The sequence below is a fragment of the Gymnogyps californianus genome, chromosome 1 (genome assembly GCF_018139145.2).
Source record: "Gymnogyps californianus isolate 813 chromosome 1, ASM1813914v2, whole genome shotgun sequence".
Taxonomy (NCBI): Eukaryota; Metazoa; Chordata; class Aves; order Accipitriformes; family Cathartidae; genus Gymnogyps; species Gymnogyps californianus.
The window spans coordinates 191,797,932-191,815,472 of NC_059471.1; the positions used below are offsets into that span (position 1 = coordinate 191,797,932).

Sequence of the window (17,541 nt, forward strand, 5' to 3'; positions counted from 1 at the left end):
AAAATAGTGCAATTCATTCACACATCACTAAATCTATCCTGTTGAAGTTTTTTCTAGGGTTTTAGGACAACATTCGCTCCTACTTTCAACAGCCACCCTCAGATTTATTCATATAGTTACAGACATTGTGTACCTTGGTTTTAACCTTTTCCAATTCCTTCTGCAAGCGCAACTTGTCTTCCTCCAGGTCACTGCGGTAGCGTGTAGTAACTTCAAGTGAAGCTTCTGACATAGATTGCTTTTTAAGAGCATCAGCCAGCTCCTGCTGTAGCTGTCTGACCATGCCCTAATGAAACAGTTAAATGAGCATGAAGAAAGTTGTAAGAACATGAAATATGCCTTTACTTTAACTTATTTGATTATACATTTAGACCTGTCTTTGGATTGAACTCAAAGGTATGAAATTTTGCCTGCTACCAGTAGGCATCTGCACAGATGATGACCTCTATTCATCTTTCTCAGCTGAGCACCTCCAGACTATCAGCAGCTGTTCATACGGATTTGTTTTCCTAATACATAAAAAAGGCTCAAGTATTATTCTTCTCGGAACAATACACAAGCACACACTGCAATCATGTATTTTTTTCTAAGAAAACCCAAAGAAATCTGTTGTGATCTAAGAGCCATAGTTTGACTGCAGATACTACTCTGATGACCAAAGGCAGGACTTCGTATTACATCGTTCTTTGTTCTATTCCTCCATTATACAAATATAATTAAATTAATACGAGAGAGAGAGAGAGCGAGAGCGAGAGCGAGAGCGAGAGAGAGAGAGCGCGCGAGAGAGAGAGCGAGAGAGAGCGAGCGCGCGCCTGATATTTTGGTAGTAAGAATACAAAGCAATTCACAGATTAAAACGATTGCCAGCACTGCTGGAGTTCTCCCCCCCCCCCCCCCAAAGTAACTGATAAATGAAGAATAAGGTGGTTATCTGACACATGCAGATATTTACCTCACTCAAAGATTCTGGATTTATTATGAAGAAGGAAATGTAATTTTAAATCACTATTCAAATCATTAAGGGAGACAAACCTTACACCAGAGTGTCCAAACACTGAATGTGATTAGTTCCTATTTTCCAGAAAGTAAAGGAAGATTAAACAAAATGGGTAAGGCAACCTTTAAATCATTGCTCTACCTGGAATGGGTAGAATATTCTATCAATAGAGAAGACCCTACCTACTCCTAGGAACATATATAATAATGCATTCTCCCATTACCTATAGCTTTTTCAACTGTCTACCTATTCCTCACTCCTACCCCTGCCTTTATTCGCTTCCACCCTTTTTCTTGACAAAAACCATCTACATGCAGAAATGGGAGCAACATTTGGTTCACGTATGTTTGAACAACATAAAATTATGCTAGTGCTCTGCAAAGGAGCATGTTTCATACTCATGTACTGTGTGAATTTGCAGAAAGACAGTTTAACTGATGTCCTAATGAGTCTTCTGTCTAGTTAATTAGTCTTTCACAGAGCCACAAAGAACACATTTAAATATGGCTACACATCATAAAATAGAGAAGAGAAAGCTTAGGTCAGTGCCTGAAATGAACTTCTCGAGGAACAGGCAGGCCTCTTAGAACCCCCAAAACACATACATAAATTAACACCTGGACACTACTAATACTCTTCAGTTTTGATAGCAACTTATGGAGAAGTGATTTTTTTCTCTGTAGGAGCTTAATATAAATCTGTCCCCCATCACTTCACTTGTCTGCATCTTCACTTCTCAGCCCTCGCGTGTTGGATGATTCTTCCTTTTATACCACTCTTATTTGTGTCATCAGTGCAATACATACATAAAACCATCAAATACATAAAACCATTCTATAGGGCATAAAATGGACTAAGGAAAAGAGATGAAAAAAATTCTAGAGAAGAATCACCTTTCTTGATCAAACCTTAGACTTGCATACCTTTTTTCTGTTCTCTGCTCAGATCCGAGCAGTAACATCCTGTTTGCCAAAACCTTCCACAATTCCAAGAGAAACACGACAAACCAGAACAAATCAGCATTGTTTGGTCCCATGCATATAACTTATACCTGGTACATTTTAGAAACGTAAAATAATTTCAAGAACTGGCAAACTTTAAACTGTTCTTTCTAAGCGTATACTTTACCTCTCTTTCTACTTTGTCAGTCTCATATTTAAAGACTTGTTCTCTTAAATCAGTACACTTGGCATTTAATTCCTTGTTTCTCTCTTCTACTAGGTAAACTTGCTTTTCAGTATCAGCTCTGAGTTTGTTGAAAATATCATTAAACCGGTCCTGCACATCATTCACTACTTTTTCTTTGATGATCCCCTTGTTCTGCATATCTTCCAGTTGCTGACGGAGTAAAAGGTTTTCACTCTGGAGCTGGGCCAATCGCTCCTGCATGGATTCCTGCTTTATTATAAATTTGCTTACTTGATCTTTCTCAAGTTGTCGAGCATGATCGCATTCCTTTGCCTGACACTGGGCTTGACTTAATTCTTTTTGTGTCATTTCTAAAAGCAATGTTTTTTCTCTGAGAGTTTGTTTGAACTGGTGAAGCTCATTTTCTAGACTATTAGCTTTGCTTTCAGTTTTACTCAGCTGCTGAGACAAGCTCTTGTTGGTTTCTCGCACATCAGAGAGGTCATGATGGAGCTTGTCTTGCAAGCGAAGCCATTCATCACGTTCTCTCTGAAATGTTCGTTCGACATCACTTTTTGATGACTGATGACGTTCAAGTTCTTGAACAGTAGTGTTCAGGCGGGAACGAAATGATTCAATTTCTGTCTCTAGTCTGTCTTTGCTTTCTTTTGTCTGCTCAAGTTTGGAAGTTAGCACTGCAGATTCTGTCTTTAATAAATTCAGCTGTCCATTGTACTGAAAAACTGTTTGTGTTAAGGCTTCCTCGTTCAGTTTAAGTTCCTTTTTGAGATCTTCATTTTTTTCTTTCAAGGTCTCATTTTCCTCTAAATATTTTCCTTCTTCCTCCTGGTGCCTAAGTCTTACTTGATCAAGTTCTAGTCTTAGCATAGCAATCTCATCTTGTAGTAACTGATTTTTGTACAACAGATCCTTTTCTCTCTCAGTGTCGGATTCCTGAATGACAGGGAACATGAATAAATAGCCAGTTGGGAAATGAATCTACAAAAACACTTTAGCATCAAACTGCGTTTTAACATTTCTAATACTGAAGCATGACTTCAAAGATGAGAGTGAAATTTCAGGTAATACATAAGCTACTCTATGAAGCCACGCATGTGTACGACGTATGCACACACTGGAAGTGTAACATGCCCTTGGAAACCTAAATGAGCATCCCAAACATACAATGCCTTTTTTTTTCCTTAAACCAGCAACCAAATAATAAAATTATTTAAAATATCTCAAGTATAAGCTTTTAGAATGACAGTGCTTTAATGTATGTGCATGCCTTTAAAATGTACCCTTTAAAGTTAATTTAGCTGTTATAAATCTGATAGAAACCAAGGCTAAAAAGGGTATTTTCCTTCTCATGCTACCTTTCATCTTGTATCAGTTGCCAAATGTCTTCTTAACACTTATCCTTTTGTATTACTCAAAGTTAGCTACACAACTTAATCATCCCTGGAATGCAATAGTCTTGTATATTTCCTGTTTATTATATATATAACTTTTTTCCACACAAACATATTCGCCCTACATTTATTGGGCAGCGCAGCCAAGAACAAATAATTCTTCCAAGCACTGGACATTCTTAGTAAATTTGGTAAACTTTCCAAGATTTTTTTTTTTTATACAATGTTTATGATTGCTTTTTCTCCTCTGGTTATTCTAACTCCTACAGACAGTTTAATTCATTGCTGATATTCCTTCATAAAATTTTAGTATGTGGAGGTGGAAAAGAAAGGCATGCTTGAAGTAAGTTTGATAAGGGAATAAGTAATTAAAAAAAACAAGTAATGGGAACACAAAGAGTGAGCGTCAAACAACTTTATTCCTGGTCAACCTTGACGTAGCTAGGTGTTTCACTGCTAAAAACCTTAAAAAATGATGATATAATGTCTATCAAATGAAAAATAACAGATAGCTTAAGAAATGGGGTAAATAGTGTCTTCTATTAGTTTCCTACTTGCACATGCAATTCAGGTACACACAGGACCGATGCTCCTTTCCAGGACTTTTAAAGATGTAACGGAAAACAGAAAAGGTATTTACACAGTTAAGTTACATTGGTAAACTAAATAATCCATCAAGAAAAAATTTATTTTTTACATAAAAAAATTATGTAAAATTTATTATGACTTTAGAACAAACATGGTGAAATTTAATTAATTAGAAAAAAATCTGCTTACCTCTGAACTTTTTCCTATAGTTCTTCTTGTCTCTTCTTCTAGTTCCTTCTGTCTCCAAAGGTGATTGTTCAAAATTCCTTCTTGCAGGGCTCGGGCACTCTTTTCCTGAGAGAGCTGTCTCTGTGTTTCATCACGCTCTTCTTCAACCTACAGTAATACAATTAAACTACTTGCATCTTGAGAAAAATCAGAGCTAGCAATATCTTCCCATTATCCTCTGTATTCTTTCAAATATTTTTGCTTCCCCACAGTTATGATAATCCATCTATAAATAATAAATTTTAATTTTCTTCTGAAAAATTAAGAAGAAATACAGAATGTTTTGTAGTAATTTATAAAAATAAATCAAAGTCAGGCTTTGCCTGAAATACAAATGAAACCTAAATTTTGAAAAAGGAGAAAAGGAATCATGAACTTGCACAGAAAACAACAACAAAAAAACCCCAAACCAAAACAACCAGACCACTTGTGAACCAACTGTTCTCAGCTGTCCTCAAAATTTGGCAATAGTTATCCAATGCCTCTTCTATGAGCAAAGTACCTCCTCCTTTAGGCATACTGGAATACAATGCCAATTAAACAGAATCAGCAAATAAGATGACAAGTGCTTAACTCATTATTTTATATACCTGTTTCAAGAGCTTTCTCATTGTTATTAATTCCATTTCTAAATTCCTTGAGTGTAACTCAAGTTGCTGTTTCTCCTCCATCTCTTTACAATATTGATCTTCTTTCCTTCTTAGTTTTTCTCTTGTTTTCTCATATAGTGTTTCTACTCTGAGCCTCTTTTCCTCTTCTTGTTTCAAAGTAAATCTGGGATTTAACAGAATATTTGAGAAACTAAAGCACTGATATATAAAGTAAATATTCCACATTATGAACTTGCAGAGACAACTTAAACCATGAAAATGTTAAATCTTTTCAGATTTCATAATTTTACTGTAATTTTTAACTTTTTAAAGAATTCTAACTTCAGTCCATTATCCATGGTATCAGTCATACAAGATACGGAAATAAACCGTTGAGTGATTTATCATTTATTTCTAAGTAAGTTTACATAGGTAAATACACAGTAGTATGCACATTTCTATAATTCTTAAAAAAAAAAAAAATCATCTTCATATTACAGACACTTCATTCAAAAGGAGTTCGTTGTCTTATCAGATCAAAGCATCATAAACTTTTACTATGATTAATATACATTTTCTTAATATGCTGAGCATTGCCTACATATTACGGATTCAGTGACTGCAAGTAATACTGATGAAGCAGCACACCACTTATCTATGACAGACCCAACAATTGTTTAGCAAGCCTTCTGTAAGTCTAAAACAACTGCTGACCATAGAAAGAGCAAACAGTTTCTGTTTACTCAAGAATGAGGTTGGTGTTCAAAAATAGATTTAGAAATGCATAGGGTTTAAGCTTAATACGATTAAAAATAGTTTTAAAACTCAGTGGATCTACATCTGGGAGAAACAAAAGCGATTTAATTTTGAAGCTAATTTATAATGAAAGCCTTAGGGAATGTCAACTTCTTTACTAGCTGAAACAATCAGCAATAAGCACCAACATGGTAAAAAATGGTCCATGGTGTATCCACGGTACCCAAACAAGAAAGCAGTTTTATGTTTGATAATTATTTTGAATATTTTTTCTGATATCCTTGCAATGCTTAACAAGAAAAAAGTTAAGTATTAACATAAGGAAAGAGCTGCCAATTGAACATCTGCTTTAGAAATTCTGCAAAATAAGTATCAGCAACCACTAATCAATTATGCAAAAGATTGACAGTAACATTTGTATTTGAATGGTTTATATTGCAAGGAAAAAGCTTCACATACAATTTTTAGTGTAATTTCATAAAAAGCATAGCTTTTATAAGTGTAAAGTTAACATTGCTTTGAGAATTTATTTAGAATGAAAATATTAATTCTTTGTAATCAATAGATATTTGAGAATTTGAAAAACGGTTGGAGTCAAATCCAGGCCAAGTTGGGACTGGCTTTGTCTTCCTCATAATCCCCTTCCACATACTGGGAGGCACAACTCCTCAAAGCTCAGTTCCCTCAACTTCTCCTCACAGGGCTGGTGCTCCTGCTCCCTGACCAGCTTGGTAGCTCTCTGCTGAACTCACACATATCGATTAAGATCTCTCTTGTACTGAGAGGCCAAAGATTGGACCCAGTGCTCTATACACAGTTCAGCAAGTGCTGAGTAGGGGTGGATGATCACTCCCGTCAATCTCCTGGCTCTGCTGCTCTTAACGCAGCCCAGAATGCCATTGGCCTTTTCAGCTGCCAGCTCATGCTGGCTCATGTTGAGCTTGCTCTCTGCCAAGACCGCCAGGGCCTTCTCAGCAAGCTCCCCAGCCAGGCCATCCCACAGTACATCATCACAAGGGGACGTTCCTTCCCAAGTGCAGGGCTTTGCATTTATTCTTGCTGAATTTCATATAGTGCCTGCTTGCCACTCTTGTCTGAAGTGATGTGAACCGTGATTAAAAACCTCACACCATCCAGGTCTAGCTCAGGAGTATGGGGAAAGAGGCAATCCCGAATCTGATTTTCTTTCAAATAGATAAACAAGCAAACAAATGCTCTAAGCTCTGTTTTGAGTTGCATTCTGTGGAGTTACCAGAATTCCTAATATTATACACCAACAGAAGCTGCAAAGACAAAATCCACAAAATACTAATCTTATAAAACCCTTATAAATCTTATTTTCCCAAACCTACTCTTTGTTCTCTTCTCTTGCTATTAAAAAAAAAAAAAAGAAAAAAAAAAGAAGAGAGAGTTAAAACAATACCTAGAAGATTTTACATGAAGCTAATATCCAGGCAGTTTTTCTCCCCTTTGACATTATGTCTCTTATAGCATGGCTTGCCCATGGGATTCAAAAAACCCAAGCGCAAAAGTCTAGAAACTTCTCATCCTATCACCTGTACAATCAGCATCTTCTGCAGCATGAACACTGACAGGATAACGTACATTATCAGAATGCAAGGTTACATACTTAAGGCTTTGGATATCACTTTTCCATTCCACTTCTTGGTGAGCCAATATGGTTTTCAAATCTTGAGTCTCTTCCGCTATTAATTGTGACTCCTCCTTTTCACTTTCCAATTTCCTTACTTCTCTCCAGACAGCTGTATACCGATTTTTTTCACGTTCTATTATCTGTTCATATTCAAGAAGTATGTTTTGAATTTTCAACAAAATAGCAGAACCTATTTTGAGATAGAAAAGACACAAAGCTGCACATATGCACAAACACTTTGCAATGTATAAATTATTTAATGCTTCGCTGTATTGAGTGTAGGTGGCAAGGTTTTGGTAGTGGGAAGACTGCAGATAGTGGGGAGGTCAGTGTGAGAAGAGGCCAGAGCTGCCCGTGGACACAGCCGCTTCCAACAGACCCACTGCAGGGCACAGCTGAGCCTCTCAGCCATGCTGGTGGTACCTCAGGGAAAACATATTTAGAAAAAGGGCAAAAGAGGAGGAAAAGGGCAAAAGAGTGTGAGAAACAGCCCTGTGAACACCACGGTTAGTGAAGAAGGAGGGGAAGGAGGTGCTCCAGGTGCTAGAGTAGAGATTCCCCTGAGCCCATGGAGACACCACAGTGGAGCAGGTGTTTCCCTGTAGCCCCTGGAAAGGACCATGCTGGAGCAGATATCTACAATGCAGAGCTGTGGAGGACTCCATGCCAGAGCAGGTGGATATTTCCTGAAGGACCTGCGGCCCACGAAGAGCCCAGGCTGGAGCAGATTTTCGCTGAAGGACTGCAGCCCATGGAAGGACTCATGCTGGAGCAAGGGAAAGGTGTGAAGAAGAAGGAGCGGCAGATGGAAACTACTATGTCCTGACTGCAGACCCCATCCTTCCTGCGCTGCTTGGGAAGGAGTAGAGGAGTTGGGAGTGAAGTTGAACCTGAGATGGGGGCAGTGGGGAGGTGGTCTTTTAATTTTTTTGTCTTTGTTTCTTACTATCCAAATCTATTTTAATTGGTAACAAATTAAGTTAAGTTTCCCCAAGTGGAGTCTGTTTTGCCTGTGACAGTAACTGGTAGGTGACAGCCCTGCCTTTATATTGATCCTCAAGCTTTTTCATCTTATTTTGTCCTGTTGAGGAGGGGCAGTGAGAGAGCAACTGGGTGGGAGTTTGGCCTTTAGCTCAGGTTAAGCCACATTTGCCTAATGAAATTTTAGCATAGTTTAATAGACATAGTAAGTGATGCTTATGTTTCTATAATGCTATGTGCCTATATACAAGCATCTTATAACAGTCGATTATATATATATTTTTAAGCAAAGCTGTTATTTTGCTGCACTATTTGTCATTACTTATTGGGAGGATACAAAGAGGAAAAAGAAGATCTATCTTACTAACTTTTGATGACTACATTAGAAGGTGCTGAACTGTACTTTGCAAGAACCTGCTTCTCCAGCTCTGACTAGACAGAGAACCAATGATGAAGTAAGGCACGTTTGCTGACAATACAGACAGACATCTAAGGTTAGGTGAGATGAATTTCACATCTTGAGGGGGATCTCTGATCATAAAGAAATATTAGATCAAAATAGAAAACTAAAATACCTAGGAGTGCATACAAAGAAATCATGTTTTAAAAGAGGAACTCATAACAGCTGAAGACAAAGTGACTTGAAAACTTACCTGTATGATCCACACTAAGCTGTTCTAATAGCAACATAGCCTCTTTGTAGGTTGAAGTTGGTAATTCAACATCCTCCGAAGCTGTGTCAGATGACTGAGTTAAGTCAAGGTCATCAGTTACATCCATTTGGATACTGACCTACAAACAATACAGTATTTTCTGTATACAACTATATAGTATTACAGATCATTACAAATGCATGAATCACTCATTCTCACATTCACAGTCCATAGATTTGGCTCAAATATGATAAAGTTGCATACTAGCAGCAATTTGTGCATCTAGTTGATCACTACATAAACACTGTTCCCATTCAAGTGATTAAAAGCTGATACAAACTATCAAGAAACTAATTTTACAGTACCTTGTTCTTTTCACTCCTTGTTTTTGCTGCAGGTCTGGAAAACAGAAATATATTTCAGTACTGGAATGCTTATATTGCATTATGAATAATATTTAAAGTTGCTCTGAAAACTTAATTTCACAAGTGAATTAAACTAAAATTTAATATAAGAATTTTGTTAGATGTAGTTGAAGACTGAAAAAAATTTGTGTACTATTATGTCTATTGGAAGGCTAGTTTTTCCACAAGATATTAAGCAAATAGGTGAAATAACTGTTCTCTGCACTTCACTCACAATGATAGGAATCTTACAGCTACAGATACATGGATATACAGATACAGTTATGTGCATTCCCTGTTTAATACTAGAGGTTTAGCTCTCTTGAGTATAGAGAATCCTTTTCTTACAGGTCAAAGAACCATGATTTTGGATTCTCTAGTGTACTGGGCCTGGCTGGGATGGAGTCAATTTTTGTCATAGCAGCCCACACAGGGCTGTGTGTTAGATTTCTGACCAAAACAGCATTGATAACTATTGGGTTTGCGTGGCAAGGTTTTGGTAGCAGGGAGGCTACAGGGGTGGCTTCTGTGAGAAGCTGCTAGAAGCTTCCCCTATGTCTGACAGAGCCAATGCCAGCTGGCTCCAAGATGGACCCGCCGCTGGCCAAGGCCGAGCCCATCAGCGACGGTGGTAGCGCCTCTGGGATAGCATATTTAAGAAGGGGGAAAAAACCTGCTGCACAACCGTAACTGCAGCCAGAGAGAGGAGTGAGAATATGTGAGACAAACAGCTCTGCAGACACCAAGGTCAGTGAAGAAGGAGGGGGAGGAGGTGCTCCAGGCACCAGAGCAGAGATTCCCCTGCAGCCCGTGGTGAAGACCATGGTGAGGCAGGCTGTCCCCCTGCAGCCCATGGAGGTCCACAGTGGAGCAGATATCCACCTGCAGCCCATGGAGGAACCCACGCCAGAGCAGGTGGATGCACCCGAAGGAGGCTGTGACCCCATGGGAAGCCCACACTGGAGCAGGCTCATGGCAGGACCTATGGACCCATGGAGAGAGGAGCCCAGGCTGGAGCAGGTCTGCTGGCAGGACTTGTGCCCCCCTGGGGGACCCATGCTGGAGCAGTCTGTTCCTGAAGGACTGCACCCTGTGGAAAGAACCCACACTGGAGCAGTTCATGAAGAACTGCAGCCCGTGGGAAGGACTCACGTTGGAGAAGTTTGTGGAGGACTGTCTCCTGTGGGAGGGACCCCATGCTGAAGCAGGGGAAGAGTGTGAGGAGTCCTCCCCCTGAGGAGGAAGGAGCGGCAGAAACAACGTGTGATGAACTGACTGCAACCCCCATTCCCTGTTCCCCTGCGCCGCTCAGGGGGAGGAGGTAGAGAAAATCAGGAGTGAAGTTAAGCCTGGGAAGAAGGGAGGGGTGGGGGAAAAGGTGTTTTTAAGATTTGGTTTTATTTCTCACTACCCTACTCTGATTTGATTGTTAATAAATTATTTTATTTTTTTTTCCCCCCAAGTCGAGTCTGTTTTGCCCATGACGGTAATTGCTGAGTGATCTTCCTGTCCTTATCTCGACCCATGAGCCTTTCATTATATTTTCTCTCCCCTGTCCAGCTGAGGAGGGGAATGATAGAGCGGCTTTGGTGGGCACCTGGCATCCAGCCAGTGTCAACCCACCACAAGAACACACCAATGTTTTAGCTATTGCTCAACAGTGCTTGTACAAGTAAGTTCGGAGTGGGCAAGAAGTTGGGAGGAGACACAGCTGGGGTGGGGTGGGGGGAAGAAAGCAGACAAAACTGAGATGCCTGCAGTGAAAGAGTAATTTTGCCCTTTTATAAGTCTTTCCTCTCCCTTTTTAAAAATATAAAATATATATATTTACGTGCATGCACACACTCAGGTAGCACAGAATTTGTGCATATCTGACCTTATCCTTAACTTTGCTTGTATGTTCAAAGCACTCTAAGCAAAAAGTAAGTGTTTTTGAACACAAAGGGCATCAGGTAGTACTGTCACATGAAAGAATAAGAATAATTGTACACATCAGGTTTACAAAACTTACCTTTAGCTTTCAGGTCAATTTTTATCATTAAGTAAATTTTATTTATAACGTTCCTTATATTCAGTACCTTCCTTCATCTTGAGATGTTTCACTGAAAGTGCTGTCATCCAGTACTTGAAAATTATTCCCACTGGAAGAGCTCATCTGCTGATTAGCCTTCTGCTTTGAAGTCTGTCTTTCATTTTTCTTTGCAACTTTGGCATTCAGGGCAAATTTACTACATTAAACAGAAAGAAAAAAAAAACCAACCAAACAAAAACCACCAATTGAGTAGCTTTACATAAAATATTTCTGTGAAACAGACATACTTAAGATGATGTCCAGCAACAACTGAGATTAAAAATATTTATTACAAAACACAGACTTGACTCCAAAGATCCTGGAAGATACCAAAGTATTTAAAAACCTTCCCCTACGAATGAAGGGGAAACATGAAATCTGAGGTAGATTCAGGTAAGCTGGAACACATCTAATAACCCCATTAGAGGAATTATCTAGAGCAGAGATTCCCCTGAAGGACAGACAGGAAAAAACTCCTGCTTAGGGTTACATAAAAATATCTGTGCCTTCTTCAAACTTTTGAGATTGGTTTGGTAATATCATCTTTCCCCTTTTGCTGACAAAGAGGATCTGAAGTTAATGAAAAGGAAAACACTAACTGCGTGAACATCACCAAAATCACCTAGAAAAGGGAGAAAGCAAAGTAAACTGCAAGTTTCTACTTTTCTTTTCTGGATGGTCATTTCCTATAAAAATAGCTGTTTTTTTCCAGTCTTCAACTCCAGTTTTGAAGATGCATTTTGCCTAGTATTGACAAGGAAATCCACAGGGATTTGGTTTCTCTTCCCCCCCCCCCTTTTCTTTTTTTAAAGCAGGCAATAAATTTGAACCTCCATTATGAGCTTAGTTTTTCCTAATGAAAATTTTTTTTCTTAAATGTTTGAGAATCAGTGGACTACTCAGTATGGCTTTCAGCATTGAGGAACATACTTCAACTACTACAATATTATAAAATCTAAAAGATAATTAAGTAGTACTACAAATAAGAATTAGAGATTATTTCCTTAGTTTACCCTTTCATCGGCAATTTAATCAATTTTGATCTCTCCTCAGATGAAAAACTCTTTTTGTCTTTTTCTTCTATATTGTTTTCATCTTCCATTTTCAAACAGTCATTCTTCCTTAGAGTAAGCTTTTGTTTCATTTGCTGATTAGTAACGTTGCGAGCTGGTGTATTCAATTTATCAAGATCTTCCTGTTTTGCCACCTCCTGCGTTTTGAAACATCTTTGTTTGCTTTTTTCCTTCTCAACCTACAAAAAGAAAGTTAAGCTTCATATATTTCTTAGTATTTCTAGAAGAGAGAAACATCATATCCAAGACTGAATAATTCAGGGTTTACCTCTGAAATCATGTAAAATGAAAAAAAAAAAGATTTAATTCATAGAGAGAACCATTGTCACCAAATTACACTACAAAGTATATCAAGTCATTGAAAGTACTTTGAATTCACTCATGGTTAAAGATATAACAACAATGTAGCCCTTAGAAAGAAAACAATAGTGTATCTTAAAGCAGGAATAACAAAAAAGTGAAAGCATTACTGATGGACAAAGAGTTAGAAGGACTGCACAATGTTAGTTGTAAAAACACACAAAAAAATCAAGTGTGCTGGGCTACTGCTTCCTTGGGGGGGAGGGAGAGATCCCAAACGCACAAGCAGAAATGGTTTCACAGCAAACAGGAATTTTAGTGAAGGGCAATGAAGACACACCATGCAGAAATCACAGCAAATGAACAGATTAGTCAAGACCCTGTTCAGAAGCTATTTTCATTCTTTGATTCAGAATCAGAACTGATGTAACTGCGTACATTTCTTTTTATGGCAATGAAGTGATAACTACTTACACTGGAGCTGAGTGCCACCTATCGTTAAACTGGAACAATAATGCATTGTGTTTTCCAAAAACCTTCTAATTACATAATGGGGAAAAGGACAAGTCTCCACTGCTCTCTTTATTCAGAAGTAATGTATTTCCATTAAAACAAAAACCAATTTGCACAAAGCACCTTCCCTTAATGATGAATAGCTAAAGTGAACAGGACCATTGATATGGAGAAAAGCTAAAGAATAAGGATTAGCAGGTGAACTTCTACCTCTTTTTGCAGCTGTACTTTCTCTTTCTCCAAAGCCAGGAATACTATTTGCAGCATTCCTACCTTACTCTTAAATCTTTCCATATCTTGTTTTAGTTCTTCATCAAGATTCCTTTTCAGCATGCCACACGATTGCTGAGCATCTGCAAAAAGACTGTAAATTTCTGTTTCTCCTATTTTATTATTGTTGATAAGGCAGTCCCTGGGAACATCATCATTAAATCCAGAGTCTTTTCCAAGTTTCCTTTCTGTTACAAAAAGTGCATTTTCATCACTTGTAGAAACAGGTCTTATTTTAGGAAGAATATTAGAAACATCATCCAAAATACTTGTTTTTAAGCTATGTCTCAGAGAGTATTCTGGACTTTCCTCTACTTTTCTACTACTTCCATTTTCATTCTCTTCCATTTCCATAGGAGGCATTTTCTTTTCCTCTCCTTTTGCTAGAGGCACCTTTGTATTATCTTTTTTGTTTGTGCTATCTTCATCATCTGTACTCCAGGTATCTTCCACGTTTGCATTTAAGTTATTTTGATCAGGAAGGACACCAAGACTCGGAATTACAATTTCCATTTTGGGTTCTTTTCCACCTAGCATAAGTTTAATATCTCCAAATTCACCTTTACTTTCTAACTTATTCCTTGATTCTGTTGCATGAGACGAAACAACACGAGAACTCTTCAATTCTTCACTGAAGCCATCTTCTGACATTTCTTCCACAAGGGAAGTAGTTTTCCCATTTTCATTAATTTCACCGAACAGCTGCTTCAGCTCTGCTGTAATGTTTTTAAAATTTGTTTTCAATTCCCTTTTCTCATTTTCAACCCACATTCTTTCATATCTTTCTTCCCAAGGTTTTGGAGTTAACTGCTTGTCAGCACGGTGCGATTCCTTATTTTCTGCTACGGCTTCCTGATGTGAAATTTCTGCTTTGTCAGTCTGATTTTCACGTGCTGCTTTTTCTATCAAGTTGGTAGTTTCTAAAATATATTTATCCTTAAGTAAGCAGGTACAGACAGAAAGATTACCAAGAAAAAGGAAGTTACAGTTAATCTAGGTAATTTCTGTTGCAAACTCATCCTATCATATAACAGAAATAATAGAAATAAGACATTTTGAAAGCAATTGTTTATAATAAAAAAATCAAGGGATACTAAATTAAAGACGCACTGAATCATCATTTTCTTAAAAACAGAAGGACTTACTTGAGAGACAACAGTTTTTCTTGCATTAGATTTGTCTGGACATTAGGGTTGCTTTTACCTTTTAGCCTGCCTACTTTCTGTAACTGGTGGTATTTGTCACAAAGCAACTTTTTTTTTCACTTTTTATTGCTTTAATACCATTTTTCATTACAACTGCCTATGTTTTCCCACTCTCCTTCCTCCATCAGTCTCTACTGTCTGGCATTTTACAGTCCCCTGCCAGCTGAGTTAATACAACGTGAATGAACACGACAAGCTTTTACTGTCCACCACAAGGAGTATTGGCTAAGTTAGGACTATGTCTTCACTCAAGACTCAGAAATATTAAATTCCATTCCAAGCTCCAGAGAAAAGCATTTATTAGGGAAACTTGTCCATTCTTTCCCTTATCCCAAAAATCAGGAACCCAAGCTTGTACGAAAACCATACCATGCCTCAACCCCACCCAGTCTCCTCAAGTCCCTGACCCCATGCTCTGTTCTTCAACAGTCCTGACTACTCCTGTCATGTGTCACACTCCTCCCAACATGCCTCCTTAGCTTGTGGTCCCTTCTAAATAGGACCTGCAGCCTTGGTGTCCCAATGAGCTACGACCATCCAACTCCTCACTCTTTCTTGTTAGCCAGGCCCTTTTCTCCCTCTGCAAAAGTTCCTCCTTTCAGAACAGGGAAGGAGCACCTCAGCCAGCCACCATCTGTCTCAGCCTCTCCACTCCACTACTACCACCTTCCAATAGGCTTAAGTTGTGTGCTCTGCCTGTTAAAATTAAGCATGTCCCTCTTTCATGGTGCCTGGGTGTGGGGTGGAAATAATTTACTCCACTGTCCCTTGAGGTGTTACAGAAGACTACAGACCCCTCTATCCAGCCCTGTCCTGTATGCCCAACACAAACAGGATGCCTGCCTTATTCTTCTCTAGAATGCCCTCTGAAAAAAAACCCTTTTCAAACAGTTATTAACATGGCCAAACAAGCGCTTATTTTGCAGAGGCAGGGAAAGCATCAGAAAGGTCACCAAATGTCAAGTTTTTTTGTTTGATCTTTCTCTTACAAAGAGGAAGACCAGGCACATTTAATCAAACAGGTCAGCATATTATAGACAAATCTCCCTCTTCACTTGAATGTGCATTTTGCATAGGGAAAAAAATGCATTTGACTGTGCTGTTTCTCAGCACCACACAAAAGGAAAAACACTGGTCAAAATTTGAGCAAACCAGCTGGAAACAAATCAGTATAACAGCAAGTATCCAACATAATGACAAGGATCTTAGCCCACCCTAAGAAGATTGTATCCAACTTCACTTCAGACTATAATACAACCTTCATCTACAGGACTCTCCCTTCAGCATTATTCACTGACTGGTAAGTTTTCTTTACCTTAGTGTATAATACAATTTACCAATTCAGACTCTAATTCAAAATATTTGGTTTTACATACCCGCACCCCATCATTTTCAATGGCATCCTTGATGTCTTCTTTTTCAGCTGATGACGACATATGAAAGGTAGATCCTGAGTACTCACCTACAGTGAAAAACACGTATTTTTATAACCAGCATGACTTCATACTACTTATTTACACCTAGAGTGCATCTTGAATCATCATATTTGTGAGAAAAATCTTAACACGAAATAACACATCCCCTCAAATTTGTGAGCTCCTAGAGAGAAAATGATCATAATACAGATTTAAGATGCATCTGTGCGAGTTTCCTTTCTTCCAGAGCATTTTACTTTTTAATGTACAAAGGAAATTTGCTGAAAATCACTATAAATGGTCACAAACAAACCATTCCTATTCCTTAAAGGTGCATGATATCTATCTCTCTCTCTGTGTCACAGTGTGCCATGCAGTAACTAGCTACATTCCTCCAGCAATTTTAGTTTCCCTATGTGTTGTGCACATAAAGTCATGAACAACAAAATCACAGGCTTGAAATCTTTAAGGCCCCAGCTTTAATCCATGTATGAAACAAATCTGTCTCTAGACATGGATCTGGACTGAGTATTTCAGTCAAACTGCTGCCTCATCTGTTGCAGAAGACATGGATGGGACACTGAATGAGAGACGGGCTTGTGAAATGTTGAGAAACAACCCATGATCCGGATGTTTCACTTGTACTGTCAAAAACTGGATTCCACCCTTTCTTCTCTCAGAATTTCTAAGTAATATTGGACAGGTCACAAACTCCTCAGAAGCAGTCACTCAGTCTGGGCTCCCCATTATGGGGTGCCTACCTTGAATCTCTGTTACATCTGAGAATTGGACTCTAGATAGTCCCAGATACAATTTAGAAGCAGCAACTCATTGTCATTGTTTGTGTGGAAGGCACACTGAACACTTTGAAGTATCAAGTATTCAGAAAGAAACAAGTGCCAGCAGCTCAGGTGTGGCATCTAAAAACAGAGATGGAAGCTTTTCACCTTACACTCTGCACCTCCTTTCCCACTCCATAATTCTATGGTTTCTATGCAATAGCCTTTCTATACATAAAGCTTCACTGCTAAAGAGGGACACAATAGTCTCCCTACAAGAAAAGTGAGCAAGACAGGGAGAAAATAGGTATCATCATAAAAATACAAAAGGGTCCAGTATTAATGAGTCACAGGGCCAAACTCACTTTCGGCATTTTCTGCTTTAGATGACTCCTTTTGCAAGCTTTCATTTCTTGAAGGGGATTACATTAGATACAAGCTTAGAGTTACAACTCATACATCTGAATTGGGAACCTAAGCTCCTCAGTCAGTCACATAGGTCTCCAGAAGCTGATTCTAACCTC

At 38.5% G+C, this 17,541-nt stretch overlaps 1 protein-coding gene across 1 annotated transcript in view; it reads right to left on the reverse strand.

Moving 5' to 3' along the window:
• The window catches only part of LOC127028902 (repetitive organellar protein-like), a 63,660-nt gene that overhangs the window by 19,660 nt on the left and 26,459 nt on the right, over positions 1 to 17,541 (reverse strand). Inside the window, 11 exon segments of the mRNA XM_050914555.1 lie at positions 134 to 286; positions 2,126 to 3,079; positions 4,315 to 4,461; positions 4,944 to 5,127; positions 7,330 to 7,543; positions 8,988 to 9,126; positions 9,353 to 9,386; positions 11,470 to 11,619; positions 12,476 to 12,714; positions 13,559 to 14,554; positions 16,200 to 16,285. Coding sequence (XP_050770512.1) covers positions 134 to 286; positions 2,126 to 3,079; positions 4,315 to 4,461; positions 4,944 to 5,127; positions 7,330 to 7,543; positions 8,988 to 9,126; positions 9,353 to 9,386; positions 11,470 to 11,619; positions 12,476 to 12,714; positions 13,559 to 14,554; positions 16,200 to 16,285 — 3,296 coding nt within the window.